The sequence below is a fragment of the Mus caroli genome, chromosome 9, assembly GCF_900094665.2.
Source record: "Mus caroli chromosome 9, CAROLI_EIJ_v1.1, whole genome shotgun sequence".
NCBI lineage: Eukaryota > Metazoa > Chordata > Mammalia > Rodentia > Muridae > Mus > Mus caroli.
The window spans coordinates 2,508,029-2,530,627 of NC_034578.1; the positions used below are offsets into that span (position 1 = coordinate 2,508,029).

A 22,599-nucleotide genomic window follows, 5' to 3' on the forward strand; every position below is an offset into this window, starting at 1 on the left:
AAATAAGAAAATAAGGAAGAACAACAATATGAACCAACCAGTACCCCCAGAGCTCCCAGGAACTAAACCACCAACCAAAGATTACCCATGACTACAGCCACATTTGTAGCAGAGGATGGCCTTGTCAGTCATCAATGGGAGGAGAGGTCCTTGCTCCTGTGAAGGCTCGATGCCCTAGTATATGGGAATACCAGGACAGGGAAGGGAGTGGGTAGGTTGGTGAGCAGGGGGAGGGGGCATGGAATGGCGGAGTTTTGGAAGGGAAAGGAAGAAAGGGGTTAACATTTGAAATGTAAATAAAGAAAATATCTAATTAAGAAGAAAGAATATAAAACCAACACATTTGTAGCATCAGTTAATGTGGCTTAGCATTAGATCATGATATGGATTGATGACCATGGATGATGGATGGATCGTAAATGAAAAGGTAGAGCAATATAAAGAGAGACATATCACTTCTCTGAAGAAATATAATTGAGTGAAGGTTAACAATCAACCCTACCAGCAATAACAGTAGGACTAGCTTTGATGTTTGGATGAATTGAGGAGGTTTGGATGAATTTCTTATTGTGTTGCTTTGTTCCAGTCATCTTGGTCTGGCTGTATAGTTTCTTTGGTCTCCTTTCTTTCCATGATCCTGCTTTTCCTATGATATTAATTCATGACCTGGGGCTCTAGTGTTCATTTCCCTCCCATTTCTAACTTTCTTCTCTTGTTAGCTCCCTCTTCTTGGCCAAGACACATGCTCAGATCACTTTCCCCTGCCCTACAGCAAATTCTGGGCATTTTGCTGTTTCTCTTCATAATGATGTTCTATAAACATCCTAAATGCCCCCACTCTCTTTCCTCTTCAGTGCCTCTTCTTATCTGAAACCATGCCATAGCCCCACTGAGCCATTCTGATGAAGGCACTAGGCCTTGTCGTTTCCTCCAAATGAACTATGGTGTGAAACCTTCTCTTCACTTAAGGGTTACTAATTTTCTGTCTCTACTCTCCCAGATGATGGGTTTGAAATGATGGTAGAGACAAACCCAAAACTAACACAGTCCTTATTTTAAATTCTTTGGAGAAGCACGATTAGAGAAAGCCTTAAAATATGTTGGGAGTGAGAAGAAGGTGAGTGGGGGAGTACCCTCATAGAAGCAGGGGGAAGGGAAACCAGGATAACATTTGAAATTTAAATAAATATAATATCCAATAAAAATATGTTTTATGTTTTATTTCTTTCTGTTATCAGCGAAAGAAATGAGACATATCTGAAAATGTTCTGAGGATCCTGTTAGTGTAAACAGGATGCCTGAAAAGAAAGGTAATATTTTATGACCTATCTGCAAGGGCAGCACGTGTGGTTGAAAAATGATTCTGCTTTAAAAATAAACATTGGCTCCATACCTAGAACTGCTCTGAGTTGCTGAGTGTCCTCCCACATTGGCTTGCTCTCTTATATGTCCTACAAATGCTGGTGTGTTTCTGTGTGTTTTACCTGTTCATTTCTCTCACTGATTCTTCCTGGAAAATCTGACTTTATTCTGATTTATGCTGTTATGGGCAAATAACTCACCAGCCTGCATTTTTTGTTTCTGACTTTTTGGTGAACACTGATTTGTTTGTTTGCTTGCTTGCTTGATTACCCAAAACTTACAATGAATGATCCCAGTGTGGTACTTATGGTAAGTCTTTAATTCAGTAAATAATAAAGTGAAATATTTTGTTTTTTGTTTTAAAATTCTTTTATTTATTCAATGCATAATTCTGTGGCAGACACATCATGATGGCTTTTGAGAAAACTCCTCAGTGACTGAACTGGTCAGCTATAGTATTTTAAACAGTAGTGCCTACTTTTTGTTTGTTTGTTTGTTTGGTTGGTTGGTTGGTTTTTTGAGACAGGGTTTCTCTGTATAGCCCTGGCTGTCCTGAAACTCACTTTGTAGACCAAGCTGTCCTCAATCTCAGAAATCCGCCTGCCTCTGTTTCTCCTTTTTAATGCAAGGGTCCAAAGAAGAAATTAAGGTTTGGAAAATAGCCTTCAGAGAGAGTCTGCATGATGCACTTTAAGAAGGGAAGGGATGATTGGTAGGTTTGCATTCTGTTTATAGAGCTACCTAAGGTGAGGCATGCTTATACAGCGCCATCTGAGGAAAATATTACTGAATGAAATAAAGTATACATTTATATAATAATGAGAATTCACTGGCTAAGTCACTAAATTGAGAAGAAAAGGATTTTTAAATAGTTCTTGATTTTTAAGAAGGAAGTGGGAGTAGAGGGAGAACTGCTTGGAATTTAGTTTAAGCAGAGTTTACAGGAATGCATGAATGACTCAAAAACAGTGGTCTTTAATGTTGATCCTCTACTGTACCACTTGTCGGTAAACCTGGCTGCAGTAAGCATCAATCCTCCAAATTCTGTCGGGGTATGGGCTGAATCCTGAGTATATGGAGACTCCATTAAGAACTGGATAACATAGTTGCTCCTGAGAGCATTTTGTTGCCCTTTCTAAGAAGGACCAAAGAACCCACACTTTGGTCTTCGTTTTCCTTGAGCTTCATTTGGTCTGTGAATTTTATCTTCGGTAGTCAGAACTTTCTGACTAATATCCACTTGTCGGTGAGTGCATTCAATGTGTGTTCTTTTGTGATTGGGTTACCTCACTCAGGACGATAATTTCTAGTTCCATCCATTTGCCTGAGAATTTCATGAATTCATCATTTTTAATAGCTGATTAGTACTCCATCGTGTAAATGTACTATATTTTCTATATCCATTCCTCTGTTGAAGGACATCTGGATCTTTTGAGCTTCTGGCTATTATAAATAAGACTGCTATGCACATAGTGGAGCATGTGTCCTTGTTATATGTTGGAGAATCTTTTGGGTATATATCCCCAGGAGTGGTATTGCTGGGTCCTCAGGTAATATTATGTCCAAGTTTTCTGAAGAACCACCAGACTGATTTCCAGAGTGGTTGTACCAGCTTGTAATCTCACCAGCAATGTAGAAGTGTTCTTCTTTCTCTACATCCTTGCCAGCATCTGCTGTCACCTGAGGTTTTTATCTTAGCCATTCTGACTGCTGTGAGGTGGAATCTCAGGGTTGTTTTGATTTGCATTTCCCTGGTGTTGAACATTTCTTTAGGTGCTTCTCAGCCATTCAAGTTTCCTCAGTTGAGAATTCTCTGATTAGCTCTCTTCCCCTATTTTTATTAGAGTTATGGAGTCTACCTTCTTGAGTTCTTTGTATATATTGGATATTAGCCCTCTATCAGTTGTAGAATTGGTAAAGATCTTTTCCCAGTCTGTTGTTTGCTATTCTGTCCTATTGACAGTGTCATTTGCCATTTTATGAGATCCCACTTGTCAATTCTTAATCTTAGAGCATAAGCCATTGGGGTTCTTTCCCCTGTGCCCATGTGTTTGAGACTTTCCCCCACTTTCTCTTCTATTAGATTCAGTGTATCTGATTTTAGGTGGAGGTCCTTCATCCATTTGGACTTGTTGGAGACAAAGTGCAGAGCAGAGACTGAAGGAAAGGCCATCCAGAGACTGTCTCACCTGGGGATTCATCTGAGATACAGTTCCCAAACTCTGCAACTATTGTGGATGCTAAGAAATGCTTGTTGAACAGAGCCTGATATAGCTGTCTCCTGAGAGTCCCTGCCAGAGCCTTACAAATACAGAGTTGAATGCTTGCAGCAAACCATTGCATTGAGTGTGGGGTCCCCAATATAGGAGCTAGAGAAAGGACTGAAGGAGCTGAAGGGGTTTGCAACCCCATAGGAAGAACAACAGTATCAACCAACCGGACCCCCGCAGAGATCCCAGGAACTAAGCCACCAAAGAAGGAGTACATATGGCTCCTTCTGCATATGTAGCAGAGGATGCCTTGTCAGGCATCAACGGGAGGAGAGGCCTTTGGTCCTATGAAGGCTGGATAGATGCCTCAGTGTAGGGGAATCAAGGGTGGGGAAGCAGAAGTGGGAGTGGGTGGGTGGGTACAGGAACACCCTCATAGAAGCAGGGGGAGGGAGGATAGGATGGGGTTTTCTGGGAGGGGGAAACCAGATAAGGGGATAACACTTGAAATGTAAATAAATTTTAAAAATAAATTAATTAAAATAATAAAAATAAATGAAAATGTTGAAATGGGAAAAAAAGAACTAGGTGACAGCAGCAGTAAATGCTAAGGAGCAGTCCTGATGATTTGGCTAAAGAGAAGAAATATACTTGTTGCAGTAAATCTCCATCCAAATATGCCCTGGCAATGAAAACACAATACAATTAATATGATTACATGCTGTGTACCTAGATTGGGCAGATCTACCTCTACACTGCCATCTTCCACAGCTTAGGAGACCCCTTAGAGCTTGCAGTTTCTGTAGGCCATGTGCTTCTGCTCCACTTTTCTCCTTCTTCCTCCTCCTCTGAGCCCTCTTCCTCTTCCATTTTCTCCTTCTTCTCTCCCTCAACTTCCCTCTACCTTCCCTTTTATCTGCTCAATCATCAGATCTCCTTCATTTTATAAATTAAGGTGGGAAACAGGTTTACAGGAAACCACCTGAGTGCTGACTCATTTCTTGTTCACAACCCCTCACAGGAGAACAGATTTAACCTCAAATATAATTAGCCCCAGGGCTTTCCACAACATACACTTATGAACAAATACAAGGCAACAAGTGCCCTGTGCATGGCCTTATATAATCCAGTATTACTTAATTGGCTGTTGTCATTGTTGATTATTTGTTTCAAGATACTTTTAGGATTCTGTTTCATTTGTCAAACACTGACTTCTGCTGTTCTATCCTAGTACTTAGTTTAGATAAAGTGTATTAGAGTTATTTTTAACACATAGTTTAAAGGTGAAAGACAGATTATTCTACTCTTTAGTAAGGGTACAGTTTCTCTGATATTACATACACTGATTAAAGTTTTGACTGAAAAGTAACATTTAATTTGACTTTTAAGACTATAGTTATGGTTTTCTGTGTGTTCAGATCTTAGAACAAATATTTCAATACCATAAAAACCAGTATGTACACTCAATTACCAACTTGTAAGACTCAACTTTTTGAAACATTATAATAATTTAACTCCTGGATGGCAGTAGACAAAGATGGATTCATATGCCTTATTTTATTTGTTGGTTGGTTGGTTTTTGTCTTCTTCTTTTGGTTGGGAATGTAAATTAAAGACACTCATATTTTCTAAATTTAGTTCTTAAAATCCAACAAGAGAATAGGGAACACTTATATGAAACTATTCTATTCTGTATACTATTGATAAATTTGAGGTCTGATAAAAAAAACATGTTGAAATAGTTTAGATAAATGTTTATCTACTTTTTTTTAACCTATTCCATGTGTTACATCTCTTTAAATGTGCAATATGTCTGTGTAAACATTATGAAGATCCAGTTTAGGAACTTTGAGGACTTCAAGATTTTGATTTTTTTTACAAGAGTAAATGCTTTTGAGCAGCTATTGGTTGGCAAATCTTTGAACACAGAGCTAATGAGTTAGCCACCTTCCTTTCCTTGGCAAGTCAATGAAAAGGAATCTTCAAGGGAGAAAAGCATTATCATGATTTGAGAAGTGATAAATTACCCTCATGGAATGGCACAGCTGCTGAGATCCAATGTGCATATATAGACAGACTGTGTGAACATAAATGTTGTCTGTAGTCCTCCTCCATGATGTGGTGACCAGTGATCAGTCTCAGTATGTGACAGCCATGTAATTGTTGGGCATAAAGTTGCTGTGCATTCATATACCTTTAAAATAAAGTTTGAGGTCATTTGAAAATCTGCTCATATTTTAAAATATTTTAGAGCAGATTAGAAAACAATGTATTAAGTAGCAGGCTATAGATGACCCAAGCAATTAATACCCTAATGCTATGATTAATAAATGTTACCCCATATGGCAAGGTTTATAGATGAGATTACTTTAAACATCTTGCCCTGAGTGAAGTGTCCTGTGTTATTATGAAGAATTCCTAATAAGTAGAATCCCAGTACCATTACAGAATAGGGACAGATGGACATTGGCTCATTAAAGAACAAAGTATAATGATGTGAAATATATATATGTGTGGGTCACACTCACATACAAATTCAAACATATAAAATAGTGACAGCATTAAGTGATAGGAACAAGGAAGAGATCGATCTAGAAGACATATTTGTACATGTTAAGACTAATGGCATCTGGCAAGATCTCTCAGTGGATAGAAAGGTTGCCTGCTAGCAAACTCATATCTGAGTTCAGTCCCTAGTGTCCACACAGTGGAAGTAGAGAAATGACTCCTCTAACCTCTATATGCATTCTGTTGATCAAGTGTACATACACACTCAGATGTACATACATATACACATACATGCACATAAACATGTACATTCACATGTACATATACATACATCAAATAAAGTTTACAATGTCATTTGGAGAATTAATGTTTGGAGAAGAATGCTAAGCATTCCAGTTGGGTTTTGGAATTCAGAGCTCTTAGCTGACATTGAATCTAACCCTTGCCACTGTGAATCATTTTTATCCAAAAAAAAAAGACACTGTGAACAAACTTGTTAGCCACCTAAGTAAAGAAAGGTAGAGATTCATTTTAAAAATATTTATATAATCCAATATGTATGCAAACTTGATTTTGGTGTGAAATAAATTTTGTTTTAATTATTGGGTTTCTTTTAGAATGATTTTAGTGATGGTTAGTCTTCCAAGTGTGCTGTGAGGTTTATACTTTAAGCAACTTCAGATTAGTCACACATTGAACATCGACTGCTATCAGTGCTGGGTCAGTACCAAGGTCAGTGAAACTCCTGAGGTCATTTGCTTAAATAAGCTAGCCTTGCTTTATTTCCGACATATAAACAAAATATGGAGTCGTGAGTCTTCTTGTGATTTGCTGTATTGAAAACACCTAAAGAGAGTTATAATCTCGTGGGAAGGAATCTAAATGCACCACTGAATAAACAGAAAGTAGTAAACATGAATTCAGCAAGTTTATGTTTCCTATGGACTTTGTTTTGTATTATTAAGTCAACAATTATCTTTAAAAATAATAACTTACCATCTTCTGATAGAGTTACATTTCCCAGATTATGTCATGTTCCATGAAATGGTTAAAATATTTGGGAGTTTTCTTATGAAATCAGCAAATACACTTACTTTCAACAGTGCTAGCTTTCATTTTCATCGCCAAATGAATTTGAGGTAGGCAACGATAATGTGGCCTCTTTTATTTCACTATTTTTAACAATTACTCTTTTGTGTTAAACAGTGAAAGATCTATGAAGAAAAGAATCCTGTTGTCTGTTTGAGCGACTTAACCATTAGAGATTTGACAGAGATTTTTATGCAGCAGTCCTAAGATTTAGAGGCTTTGGGCAGCATGCATCTATAGGTGGTCATTTTGTAGAAAACAGAAAGAAAAGGAGGAGAAGGAGGATGAAAAAAAGAAGAAGAATTTTATTTTATTTTTTAAAAAATATCTGTTAAGACTTTAACGTATTCAAATCCCTGCTTACTATACGATGCTAAATTTAAAAGCAATTAGTAAAAATCACTACAGAAATATAACTCATATGTCTTTACTAAGTAATAGACATATCCCAAGCTTTTGGCTATATTCATGTTGGCATTCATTGTCTTTAAAGTAATTATAACTTACATTTGTACAAACTACAATACTCTCTTACGTTGAATTCCCTTTAATGTTTTCTAGTGTCTTATTTTCCTTTACTGACTTTTATTATATCCCTGTGAATTCTTTTTCTAAGAGAAGCTCATAGATGATGATTTCCTAGGAAACTTGTGGGATACATTTTTCTATTTGTTGAGAATTCAAGCAAATTGCCCAGTTTGAAGCCTCGTTGCATAAAGGACTACAGCACAGAATTGCCAGGCTAAGCAAGAAATGCCCTCAGGAGCTCTCAACAGCCTGATGTGTGTCAGGACACAGCAGGGTTCTTGTGTTGTTGAAAGCATTCTATTCCACAGGCACTTTTCATTTTTCAACAGAGAAGTGAGTTTAAAAGCAGCCAGACTTAAAATATGCCTTGGTATGAAGTGTGTAGTATTCTCGTGCATTTTTACCTGAAATCTTTTCCTTAATTCATGCTCTGCCTTCCATCAAGAGCATAAACTCCATAATGTTGAAGACTCTCTGGCTTTGGTTTCCTGGCTTTTAGAGTAGTGTGTGGGCTAAAGGAGGTATTCAATGAACATTTGCTGATTGATTGAGTGAACAGCAGCAGAGTACAATCCAAGTGAAGCTCAAATCATCACAAAAGGGAGAGGAAAGTGGTTTAAAGAGACAGACTCATGTTGATACTGATAAGTCTTAAACTTCAGGTCCCTTGATTGGTCCCATATAAGGCCCTAAAATTTAATTATATAGTCCCAATTTGGTGTTCCTTTTCCTACAGAGGCATCTTCATTGTGTAAATCTCACACTCCACAAAATTTACACCATTCCTTTGTCTAGAGTTAATGTTTTCAGCTTGTCAGTTCAGGTTTGGCTTGAAGTATTATGGAAACAACATAAAATATGCTTTAAAAGGTGAGCAGCAACACACCAGGGGCTTTATTTTCCTAAAATTGAGATTAACTAAATTAGGGTGGAACCTGAATCAATATCAGTGACTAATACCCTCAACCATTGCCAGACTCTTATGTTCCTTCACCGGTGTACACATCAGTACTCACAAAGACATGTTGCCTTTGTATCCACATGTATGTGCACACTTGTAGAACTTAATTAAATATTCGGTGATGCAGCAACATATGAAGGTAATGGGGTTTTGTCTCTTTAAATATTTAATAAGTGGTGTTTCTCTGAACCTGAGTGATACATTGTTACTAAGTGATAATTGTTACTAAGTCAATGCACCAGTCTCTTTATGGTGCCACAACAAAACCTTATGGAAGTAGCTGCTTCAGCAGCACCCATCCATTCCCACAAGGCTGCCAAAGTCAAGGTCAAAGAGCAGTCCAATCTGGATTTCTGGTTAGGCAGCCTTTCTGGCTAGCACTGGGTCACCTGCTGGCTGTGCCTTTCACATGACCTTTCCTTTTTACTTTTGTAGAGAGAGGGGGCTTCTGAGGTCCTTTGTGTAAGGACACTAATCCTACTGTCCAGATGAGAGCACACCTAACTTTCATCACCTTTCCATAGATTTTTTTTACTTCAAGCACAGTCATCTTGGGACCTGGAACTTTAGCATAAGAACTGTGGGATATGTGACTCAGTCTATAATGATTAGTTTTGAGTAAGAAAGACAGTAAAAACATTCTACAGAAAGATGGAAAAAGGGGAAAACAAAATACATTTTCAAGCAGTGTAAGGCACCATTCAGACATTGCTTCATTATTGTCTACCTTGGGTGCCACCTGTTGCGAAAAATATTAAAAAGGACCTGCAAGTTCCTGCACTACCTCAAGCAATTCTCTGACCTGACACAATACTGCCAATACTGCTCTAGCTCGCCCCCACAGTGACCGATTGCTGTGCTCCCAGCTCTGGTTTGCTTGTATCTAGATTTGCTAGTTCCTTCTTAGCCATAAACCCCTGTAGTTGGTGGTTCCACATTCCAGTAACCAAATAAATCAAAACTCTCAAAGCTTATAATTAGCCAGTCTTGTTTATATATACAAATTCTCAATTCACAAGATGGCCATACAATAATTTCAAAGCCACTGAAATGATACAAACTGCCCCCCTAGATCACACAAGTTATGCCAATTATTCTATCCCTATATGATATTCATAACTACCTGTGACTATTTAAAACCACACAGGGTCAGGATCTTTTTCCTGCCCATCCTCCATCTTGCTTTTCTCCTCCCTCCTCTGACCCATGCTCTCTGTCCCTGCAACTCTTTGCTCTGCTTCCCTTTTCCCTGTCCAATCACAGGCCTCCTGCTACACTAATATTCTAATGTATTTGGACAGGGAAAAGTCCTGCTATATATCACCCTTTCTCTTTAGCTAAACAAAAAACAAAATCAAACAAAAAAAACCCAACAAAACAACAACAACACAACCCAACTTTCTGTCAAATTATAAATTGAGCACACCCAGTTCATCATTTTTGTCATTGAGATATAACAATGTCATCTGTCCCAGCTTAAAAGACTTATAATTTTACACGTGACTTATGTTCTGGCATTAGATTGTATGCTATCTGAAAACCATGCTCTCAAATCCGTTCTCTCAATGTCAAACAGCCTGGGCTGGCTACAGGCTTCAACCCCGTCAGAAATCTGAGAATGACCAACATTAACTGAAAATATATAGGAAGCCTAACACAGCTTCCAGAAATGAGACAAATTGTAGACACATCTGGCTACCCATACAGCCCCAGTAAGTCAGGAAATTGGAGCATGTCTTCAGCCTTCTGACCCAGCATCATCTGACATACGTTAGAGAAACAGGAACATTAAGGATTAGCCTAAGCTGTCCTTACCTGTAAACTGTGTTCTTTTTCTGGACAGTATTTTGTCTGTAGATGAAATGAGGCAATTTCTGCCCAGTGGTGACCTAGCCACAAATGTGCAGCCTCACCTGGAGGTAAGATTCTCAGCTGTTTCTTTGAATCCATGAATGGGAAGCTGTTAGGAGCCGAATTGCCTCAAAAAACAAGTGAATAAATAACAATAAATGTCACATTCTGTGCATTTCTGAGGTTTTTGAAAACCAACTAGGAAAAGTAATCTGCACTGTTCTTCGTTAATGACTGTCAGCCATTTCTATTTAAAATAACTAAAAACACACTAACAATAAACTCAGAGTCATGAATTTGCAATTTGGCCCTTAACCCACAGGCTTACACACCTCAGGTCAGTTTATAATAATAGTTATAGAAGGACAGGGTCTAAACCCTGCACGCACTTTCTTTCTTTCTTTCTTTCTTTCTTTCTTTCTTTCTTTCTTTCTTTCTTTCTTTCTTTCTTTCTTTTTTCTGATTTTCAAGACAGGGTTTCTCTCTGTAGCCCTGGCTGTCCTGGGACTAACTCTGTAGACCAGGCTGGCCTCGAACTCAGAAACCTGCCTGTCTCTGCCTCCTAAGTGCTGGAATTCAAGGTGTGCACCACCACTGCCCAGCTAAGCCCTGCACTTTTAAAATTTTTGTATCAATAGAAGAAATGTATACCAATGAAAACCTAGATTTTGCATCAAAATGAATTCGGTACCAAAATAAGAAATTATAACTTTAACATAATAACAATTATAAAGCTTCTATGACTATGCAATCAATTGTATTTTCTCCCTGTTCCAATTATAACCATTTCTACATTCCCTAGAAAGACAACCTATAATACCATCTCCAGCCCAGGGAACTAGGGCAATGATGCTTCATAACTTCTTCAAGATGAATGGGTGTTGAGATCTTTTGAGGGGGGAAGGGTAGGGAAAATGGGGGAGTTGGTTGGCCTTAAGAAGGCCACAGCAATGATTGATTCAGTCTCTGATGTCTGTGTCTTGACTGGATCCAGCTGAAAGTCCAAGACATCAGGAGATCAAGCAGCTCAGTTCAGCATGTCTGAAGAGGAGACCCACCAAGGCTGAATATTCTGTAATACACAAATCTCAAAACAAAATTTTAGTATCATGAAGATATGTTTTTTGTTTGATTCTTTGGAATCTAGTTCTCTAGGTGTCTCCCTTCATTATATCTGATTCATAAACCTCTGGAAGGTGTAAAAACCCTAACCAACCTTTCTAAACACACAAAGACAAACCCTTTCTTCCAAAATAGCATATCCTTCAGTCAGTGGGCAAGCAAGTTTGTATCCTGCCCTCTCTTCCAGAGGAATAATAAAACCACAAAACTCAAAACCACACCCATTTTGAAAGTTAAAACAATCCAAAACAAATGAAGTAAACTAAAATACTGTATGTGCCTATTCTTAGGCCTTGTTTATTTTGCCAAGCAGGGTAAAAACTTAAGATTCCCGTGGAGCCCACATTAGACAGAAACTGATTATCTGGTGAGGCATAGAAAGCAATCTTCATACCATCATACTGTTCGGCTCTCTGCCTAGAGCAGCCATCTTGTTATACTTTAATCTGCTTGGCTCTCTGCCTGGAGTTACAGACATTCATAACTGATACCTGATCATAGAAGGTAGTCATAGCTGCTCTCATTACTTGGAGTCAGTGACTAATTTTCTCCATCCTAGTTTCAAACCACGGGCGAAAATCCTCACATGATTCAGACAAAATCTTTGTATAAATCTTCCCTAAAAGCAAATAATTCCAATTTTATAAATTTACAGTTCAATCCATCTCTGCCCTAAGAAGTAGACAACTTCATTTTCCTTCTAAGTCAGAACAGCCTGCAACCCAGGGGACTTCAGAGCCTGTGTTGTTTCAGTTACCATGCTTGAGTCCATGTGACTCATCTAGAGCTACTTAAAACATAAAAATCATAAAATAAAAGTCTAGCTCTCAGGCTAATAATCTTAAATTTCTACTGGATTCTTGATCAACACGTTGGTTCAACACCTATTGCACTAATATTTAAATGAAATTAGACAGAAAAATCCTACCACATTCATGTTTTTCTCATCTTGAGAGATAGAGAGACAGAGAGAGAGAGAGAGAGAGAGAGAGAGAGAGAGAGAAATGGATGGGTAAATAATTTTGGATCTGTTTAATAATTACTGCAAAGCATTTATCAGCAGAATACATAATCAAAGCATTTTGTGCCTAGTTAGTGACTAGGGATACACCCAGATATTTTAAGCCAAAACAAAAATGCAAAAGTTTTTAACTTACATTTTCAATTAATGAATTTAGTAACTTTCATTAAATAAGAGGTTTTATTATTGCATACATAGGGGAAATTGATGTATTAAAGAAATTCACTTATTGTATCATGTGGCATTCAATTTATACCAGTTATATGGTTAATGAAATTCATTAACTTGAAAGGAAAATCTAACCCATGAAAGCCTGTACAGAATACTGATTAAGGGAAGAAGAAAAGCCTTTCTCTGCCACTCGCTAGCAATACATTCTCAGGAAGTTGCCCTCTGCCCACCTCAGGATGCAGAGATTAAACAGCATCAACAGCAAAACCCAGTTGTAGGAAGTGAATGTAAAATTAGATAATTGCTGTCAATAAAGCTGTCAGTAAAGCATTTACTGCAATGAGAGGAAAACAACGTACAATCAATGGGGATGCATTTAGATACCTATGAAATACTGAAGAAGGAGACTTCCTCATTTAAATTGTAAACGGTGAACATCATTGTGGCTAAATTTTCAGATAAGTGATACTGGTTCCTTGTTCCCTCCTTTGCTTTTTTTTTTTTTTTTTTTTTTTTTTTTTTTTTTTTTTTGGTGGTTGTGGTGGTTGTGGAGGTTGTGGTGGTTGTGGAGGTTGTGGTGGTTGTGGAGGTTGTGGAGGTTGTGGAGGTTGTGGTGGTTGTGGTGGTTGTGGAGGTTGTGGTGGTTGTGGTGGTTGTGGAGGTTGTGGTGGTTGTGGTGGTTGTGGAGGTTGTGGAGGTTGTGGTGGTTGTGGTGGTTGTGGTAGTAGGACTAAATATATGCATTCTTTAGAAGGTTGATTAAAGGTAGTCCAGGTTATCTTGCTCCTTTTGGCTACTAAACCTTGGCATAGAGAGGCAAAACTCACACAATGGTTATGGGCTGATTTTCAGCTTCTCTTTCTTATGTATTAAACATGAATCTAAATACAATTGAAAGAGTGAAATCCATTCCCACTTGTAGGCAAAATATTTTGCAGCCTAATTTAATAAAAGTTCAACTTCTCCTCTTGACCACCACCATTCAAAGTCCGTGGAAAAAAAAAGGTATTAGAATATGGAGAAATGGATCTGTTTAGCAAAGGTTCTTTGCTGGTGAGCTCAATCTTCCTTGTGAACAGTTCAGTCACTTACCAAACACCAAATACAACTCAGCAGCTACACTCCAGTCCTCTCAGCATGCAGATACCACAAACAAACAAGCAGCTGTAGTTCAATTCTGAAGAAACCACAAGGATTGCCAACTAGCCCAAGGGTCCTGAAGGGGAAAGAAGTTGAAGGAACATCACAAAAAGTCCTTTGGTGAGTTTCTCACAAAGGCTGTTTTGCCATGAGTGGACAGAGCTCAACAATGCTCTGTAACGTAGACCAATACACACATGTTGTTTGTGAAGAATAGCAAAGCAAAGTAAAGCAAACCAATGTTCCTCTTTTACTGTCTGTGGGGTCATATGTATACTCCTTCATCAAAGGTCCTTTTGCATGTTTGCTATAGCAAAACATCCCTTTACCTGTGTCTGCTTCAGAAAAGTATTCTGTCAGATGTCTGCTTTAGCAAGACATCCTTTCACCTGTGTGCCCCAGCAAAACATCATTTGACATAACTGACTTTCCAAAGAAACCAGAAGTTTCCACTTCACCATGTTACTCCCTTCCAGTGCTTTTCTGGGTGTCTAAAGACAACAGAAATGTATGTATTCTACCATAATTCCACAAGCAGAAGTTCAAGGTGAGACATTGGTCACATTGCTTACCATAGGAAGGTTGTACAGAGAATCTTCTTGGTTTTGCCCACATTACCCTGATCTCAACCTTCACTGTCACCCACCTTCCTTCCTTCTTTTCTTTCTTCCTTCCTTCTTTTCTTTCTTCCTTCCTTCTTTTCTTTCTTCCTTTCTTTCTTCCTTCCTTTCTTTCTTTCTTTCTTTCTTCCTTCCTTCCTTCCTTCCTTCCTTCCTTCCTTTCTTTCTTTCTTTCTTCCTTTCTTTCTTTCTTTCTTTCTTTCTTTCTTTCTTTCTTCCTTTCTTCCTTTCTTTTTCTTTGTTTGTTTCTTTCTTTCTCTCTTTTCTTTGCTTCTTTCTTTCTCTCTTTTTCTTTGTTTCTTTGTTTCTTTCTTTCCTTTTTCTTTCTTCTTTCTCTTCATCCTTCTCTTCTTGCATTTTTGTGTGTGCTACTGTATGTGACAAATATCCCTGACCTCCTTGTTTTATAATGACAATTGAAAATGCATTCAAAGCTCACCTGGAAAATCCACAGTAAACTTCCTCTTCTAGACTTAATTCTCTTCCTACTATGACTCCATCTCTTCCACCATTACTACTACCTCCTTCTCCTCCTTCACCTTCTCTTCCTTCTCCTCCTCCTCTGGAACCCAAGAGTAAAATAAAATGAGAAATTTTTAAAAACTTGAAATTAGAGGATTATTACATTCTGAGAAACTAGGTTAAGCAGAGATGTGGGAACAGAAAGAAGACAAATGGTAACAAAGAAAGAGGTTTTCACAGAGGTGTCCATTCTGTGTGTGGTAAAGAGTAGAGGGAGGTCCATAAAGATAAGATATTGCTATTTCCGTGGAGTCTATTTTCCTTCATGGAGATGCTGATGAGTGAAAGGCAACCAATGATAAATAGAATGGGATCTAATGGGAAAGGAATAGGCCATAAGTGACCAAGACTCTAGAGCAGTGGATCTCAAACTTCTGAATGCTGAGATCCGTTACACAGTCCCTCATGTTGTAGTGACCTCCAACCATAAAATTATTTTCATTGCTACTCCATAACTGTAATTTTTCTAGTATTATGAATCAATGTGAATATCTGTGTTTTCCAAGGGTCTTAGGTGATACCTGTGGAAAGAGGTTGAGACCCACAGATTGAAAACCAGTGCTCTAGAAGATGGAAGTGGTTACTAGGCACCAGGTGCCAGTGTGATACTTGAACTCACAGGCCATGAGGAAGGTAGATTTGGCCTAGAGGGAGAACTTAGTGTTGGTGTTGACCACTTTGAATGGTGAGGTGCCAAAGACAAAAGTGATAATGAGAAGGTATTCAAATAAGATCCTAATAATTCTCTCTTATAAAATTAGAATGAAAAGAATAATAAATAGAATTCCCGCTTCATTTTATTTCAGAAAGTGCATATTTTACACACTATTGTAAAATGATGTTTTTTATAGTACTTTCTATGAACTAAGTGATTGCATATGGGCTCAATCATTTTATATTGTCTCTGCCAAATGCTGAATCTCACTATGATATTTTATTTTTATTTTGTGATAAGTAATTTTCTTTAATTATGACCTTATTAAACTAGCATGGTTATATTTGCTCTTTGTTTTATGATAATGACTGATAAACAAGATGCTAATTGGCATTACAGTTTGAGCTATATTTATTCAGATATTTAAGTGGTTTAATTAGGATTTAATTTGCATACCAGCCTGAGTTGTTGTCTATCCCAATTTATCCTTTAGCATTTTGTTGTCATTCAAAAAATGTTGTTAAGACATGGCAAGAGCTGAGTGCTTTGTCACTATGTGTGGTATTCACAGTGGGTTTCTGGGAAAGGAATGTGTTAACCAACACCTGATTCTAATGTCAGTACGTATGGAACTTTATTGTTTTAGGAGAGAAGGCTATGTTAAGCTACACTTTGTTCAAAGTCGAGTCTTTAGTCCTAGGAGCTTATGTCCACCTCAGTTCAGATCCGTAAAAACCTGTTGTCTCACTACTTATTAGATAATAATTTCTCCTGGATTCAGGGCATTTGCCCTTTCCCAATTATTGAATATAACATGTATACATTTTACCTTTCAGCCTTATCCAGTGGAGGTTGGCCCCTCCCCTCTTTAAACTTGACTGTGATTATGCTGTGAGGTTCATAGGAGCTAGTCCTCCAACCCTTCCTTCTCACCTCTCTGTCTACATACCCTTTAAGAATCATCTGTAAATTGAAAAGAATAGAGTTTTCTAGTATTTTCTTCTTCAAACACATTTAACTACCATAACATGTAGAGTTTGAATGTGCTATATGTTTATTATTTATGGAGATCAGAAATCAACTTGTAGGGTTTGGTTCTCTTCCACTATTGTAGGCCTAGAGATTAAATTTAGGTTGATGCATTTGGGAGGCAAGCATCTTTTCCCAATAGTTTTATTGTCCACTTGAGCTCTGTGTTTAACATGACAGTTATTTCATCATTTTCTTGTGAAGTGACACATTCACACCATGAATCATAAAATAGTAATGGCATTTTCTAAAAGTGGTATATCCTAAAATTTATTATGCACTCTGAGGTCATGTTCCAACCCAGAGTACCTGAAGGTCAAGAAGACAGTGAAGGGTTGAGACTGTGTCCAATATGCTCTCAGGTGTAGTGTCTGTTTCTCCTGTGTAGGCAACACTTTCTGCTTCTGGGGCACAGTGCTAAGGAGCATTCCTAGAACACACAGAATGATAGAAGAACTCATGAACTTACACTTAATTCATTTGGTTAGTCATTTAAAATTTTTATGGAAACTAATAAACTATATTGTGAAATTCTTTTGTAAAACAATTATTTATTTTTGCCTAAAATAACTATTATGTATGGATTTCTATATTAGTTGTAAAGTTGATTATCTCAAGGGAAGAAAGAATTGAGGTATAAATAAAGTGTCTTGACTCATTCTTTTCTAGTCAATAGATGTCAATATGTGAGTGATAAGCTTAATTTTATTTGTTTGAATCGTGGAATTGTCACATTATATCATATGAATTTTTACTCCTTGTTCATAGTAAGTATTTAGGAAATAAACATATATTTGTAAGTTGGGCCATTTGACCAAGTTGTAGGGAACGTGTTCAAGCAAGTATGAGACACAGGACATGGATAGAGAGAGGGAGCTCATTTTCCTGGTGCCATGAAGGCTTTTTTGGTTGCGTGACAACAACTATAACCAAACATTCCTCTGCAGAGGAACTTGCCTGCTGTATGAGTGTGGGCTAAAGAATTTATTAGAGTGTGTGTCTGAGGATCAGCTTGCATTCTGTGTGAGGGTACCCTTATTCTGGTAAGAGTGACCTCTAGACTGCAACTGGGAGGAGCAGGTCTTTGTTGCCTATTGAGGCATCTTTACCTGGCAGTTAAATGAGCCTGCTGTGAAGGAAATAGAAACAGGTAGGATTCTAAACAGGGAAATCCATACATCTAGTCAGAGGAAGACACCAACAGGTGCATAGCTACAGAATAACTTTAGATACAATAGAATTTGTGGCCACTTTTTAAATAGAATTTTCTTTATGGGAGCCAAGAACCCTATCAGTCAGTGATCTTATTAATAAGAATATCTGTGGCAATGGGGTGATTTCTATACTCTCAACTTTATCAAATACAACAAATAGAATTCAGTGCTTTTGAACAATGCCATTTTCCTTCTGCTAATGATACATTTTGTCACATACCTCTGTGTTAAGTTAGGTTGTCTAGAGAATAGAACTGCTGGGATGTAGCCATATATGACAGAAGGTATTTATTACATTGCCTGACATGCTACAGGGGGAACTGAGAACCTAGAAGCCTCTCTGTTCATAGGATAGGATCTTAGATGTCCCAGTCATGAACATTCCCATACAGTGATTTATCTTCAATTTACATTGAAAGACTAAAGAAGCTAGAGTCAGATGTCAGCAGAGGATAACAACAGTAGGGGTAACCATATCAGTTTAGGAGAAAGACATTGTCAGTAAGACTCACCTAGTAAGCCAGCATCATTTCTATACCACAGACCTACCTACACCTTGAATCTGTTTATACCTGAGACCTCTCTGTACCACAGTCATCTCTTTACCTCTGGCTTCTCTTTACCTCAGAACTCTCTGTACCATAGTCATTTATTTACCTCAGGCCACTCTCTACCTCTGATTTCTCTGTACCTCAGTCTTCTCCATAACTCTGTTCTCTTTATGCAGGAGACATCTCAATTTCAGAGGCCTCTGTATGCCACGGACAACTCTATACCCACTAGGCCTCTCTAGACCTCAGACCTCGTTACAATTTAGATTTCTGTTGGAGGGTGTGACTGGGAGAAGGCCTTCTCCACTCAGTTAAACCTTTCTGGAAATACCTTTTCAGATTAGTCAAGGATTGTGTCATCTAATTGATTCCCAATCTTGTCACCTTGACAGTCAAGTGTAACCATCACAATTCCTTATTTATCTTATTCTAAAAATAATACTGGAAGTTATCTATCTATAGGTATATTTTAGATCTCAGGATTTTGCTATATAGTCCAGTGTGTGTGTGTGTGTGTGTGTGTGTGTACAAGTATTTTTGTTTTTTTTAGATTTATTTATTTATTTATTATATGTAAGTACACTGTAGCTGTCTTCAGATGCACCAGAAGAGGGCATCAGATCTCATTACGGGTGGTTGTGAGCCACCATGTGGTTGCTGGGATTTGAACTTCGGACCTTTGGAAGAGCAATCGGGTGCTCTTACCTACTGAGCCATCTCACCAGCCCTGTGTACAAGTATTTAATCTATTTTGTTTGTTGCCTTGCTAGTTTGCTTAATTCTCCTTTCTTCCATCTAGAATGTCTGTTGTTACAAAGGGCAAGTGAATCTACCACTAACACTACTTTGTCCTCAAGAGAGTGCTACAGTATTTATTTCATTTATGATATCAGTCAGTGATTAAGGATCTTCTTTTGTTTTTACTGGTGATCTAAACAGACAAATTTTAAAATGTGCATACTGTTTCAATATTGTTATTGCCAATATTAGAATTATGATATTTTACAAACTCTTTGCAAGACATTACCCCTGGGAACGATTCAACACAGGCATATAGACATTCCATGCATTACTTCCTATAACTACTTATAACCCTTGAAATTAAAAACTCAAATAAAAATTGACTATACTGCTAATATTTTATGTATGCTGTATTAGAAGATATATCAAAGGATCTTCTTCCACAGAGTTCCATACCCAAATAGCGCCTGGAGAGAAATACCCTCCCAGGACAGCAGACAAGCCTATGAGTGCAGGTAAGACCACCACTGAAGCTCAGAGGAGACCCACACAGAACCCTCAGGACACAGGAAAAGAGGGGGGACCTGGGACAGGAGCCCTCTAGTTTCCATCTGTTTCAAGAGCTGATCCTGAACCACAGAGTTACAAACATAATTGCTGCCAGGAGAGAACTGGTCTCCCAGGAGTGTCTACAAACCTGTGAGCACAAGTAAAACCAGCACTTCTCTTCAGATTCCTGGCCCAAAAGGGACCCTCCCAGAGCCATCAGTACACAGGAACCAAGGATCAGCTGGAGACAGGATCCTTCTGAAATCTGTATGCACATCAGAGCTGACCCTGTACCACAGCTATCCATAATTAAATTCCTCCCAGGGATCACTGCTCTCCCAAGAGTACTAACACACAAGCTTGCAGGAGAGACAAGCCACTGTCAGAGACAGCAAGAACAGCTAACACCAAAGATAACCACATAGCAAAAGGCAAGGGCAAGAATATAAACAAGAGAAACCAAGGCTACTTGGCATTATCAGAACCCAGTTCTCCAACCACAGCAAGCCCTGGTTACCCCAACACACCAGAAAAGCAAGACTCTGATTTAAAATTACATCTCATGATGATGATAGAGGACTTTAAGAAGGACATAAATAACCCCCTTAAGAAATGCAGGAGAACACAGGCAAAGAGGTAGAACCTCTTAAAGAGGAAACACAAAAATTCCTTAAAGAATTACAGGAAAACACAACCAAACAGGTGAAGGAATTAAACAAAACCATCCAAGATCTAAAAAAAGGAAATAGAAAAAATAAAGAAATCACAAAGGGAGACAACAACACTGGAGACAGAAAACCTAGAAAAGAGATCAGGAGTATTAGATGCAAGCATCTCCAATAGAATACTCGCGATTGAAGAGAGAATCTCAAGGGCAGAAGATACCATAGAAAACATTGACAAAACAGTCTAAGAAAATGCAAAATCTAAAAAGCTTCTAACCCAAAACATCCAAGAAACCCAGGACACAATTGTAAGACCAAACCTAAAGATGATAGGTATAGAAGAGAGTGAAGATACCCAACTTAAAGGGCCAGTAAATATTGTCAACAAAGTTATAGGAGAAAACATCCCTAACTTAAAGAAACAGATGCCTATGAGCATACAAAAAGCCTACAGAACTCCCACTACATTGGATCAGAAAAGAAATTCCTCCTGTCACATAATAGTCAAAATATCAAGTGAACAAAACAAAGAAAAAATATTAAAAGCAGTAAGGTCAAGTAACATATAAAGGCAGAGCTATCAGAATTATACCAGACTTCTCACAGACTTCTCACTAGAGACTATGAGAGCTAGATGATCCTGGGCAGATCTCACATAGACAGGAAGAAAACACAAATGCCAGCCCAGGCTTCTATACCCAGAAAAACTCTCAATTACCATAGATGGAGAAACCAAGATATTCCTTGACAAAAACAAATTTACACAGTATCTCTCCACAAATCCAGCACCTACAAAAAATAATAGGAGGAAATTACCAACATAAGGAGAGAAACTACACCCTAGAAAAGCAAGAAAGTAATCTTCTTTCAACAAACCCAAATGAAGATCACCACATAAACATAAAAATAACATCAAAAATAACAGGAAACAACAATCACTATTCCTTAATATCTCTCAACATCAATGTACTCAATTTCCCAATAAAATGACATAGACTAACAAACTGGATACATAAACATGATCAAGCATTTTGCTGCATACAGGAAACATACCTCAGTGTCAATGACCAACATTAACTCATAGTAAAGGACTGGAAAACAATTTTCCAAGCAAATGGTCCCAAGAAAAAAGCTAGAGTAGCCATTCTAATATCAGATAAAATGGACTTTCAACCAAAAATCATCAAAAAAGATAAGGAAGGACACTTCATATTCATCAAAGGAAGAATATACCAAGAAGTCTCAATTCTAAATATCAATGCTCCAAATGCAAGGGAACCCACATTCATACAAGAAACTTTACTAAAGCTCAAAACACACATTGCACCTCACACAATAATAGTAGAGGACTTCAAGACCCCACTCTCAATAGACAGATAAGGGAAACACAAGCTAAACAGAGACACGATGACAATAAGAGAAATTATGGACCAAATGGATTTAACAGATATCTATAGAGCACTTCATTCAGAATCTAAAGAATATTCCTTCTTCTCAGCACCTAATGGTACCTTCTTAAATTAAATTGACCATATAATCAGTCACAAAAATGACCTCAACAGATATAAGAAGATTGAAATAATACCATGCCTCCTATCAGATCACTTCGGATTAAGGATGCTCTTAAATAGCAACTGAAACAACACAAAGCCCACATAGACATGGAAGCTAGACAACACTCTACTCAATGAAAACTTGGTCAAAGTAAAAATAAAAAAGAGAAGAATGTGAATTAATCCATTCCTATCTCCTTGTACTAAGGCCAAATCTAAGTGGATCAGGGAACTCCACATAAAACCAGAGACAGTGAAACTTATAGATGAGAAAGTGGGGAAAAACCTCGAAGATATGGGCACAGGGGAAAAATTCCTGAATAGAGCAGAAATGGCTTGTGCTGTAAGATCGAGAATTGACAAATGGGACCTCATAAAATTACAAAGCTCTGTAAGGCAAAGGGCACCGTCAATAAGACAAAAATGCCACCAACAGATTTGGAAAGGATCTTTATCAATCCTAAATCAGATAGGGGACTAATATCCAATATATATAAAGAACTCAAGAAGGTGGACTACACAAAATCAAATAACCCC

General features: G+C 37.9%; 1 protein-coding gene across 4 annotated transcripts in view; it reads left to right on the forward strand.

The window, feature by feature from the left end:
• Pdgfd (platelet derived growth factor D) overlaps nt 1-22,599 on the forward strand; it is a 240,722-nt gene that overhangs the window by 14,749 nt on the left and 203,374 nt on the right. The window contains exon 2 of one of the 4 annotated variants that reach the window (XM_029482009.1): nt 1,239-1,310. The exons of the other annotated variants lie outside the window; for them this stretch is intronic. Coding sequence (XP_029337869.1) covers nt 1,295-1,310 — 16 coding nt within the window. The 5' untranslated portion in view covers nt 1,239-1,294. The remainder of the gene's footprint in view (nt 1-1,238; nt 1,311-22,599) is intronic. 4 annotated transcript variants of the gene reach the window in all.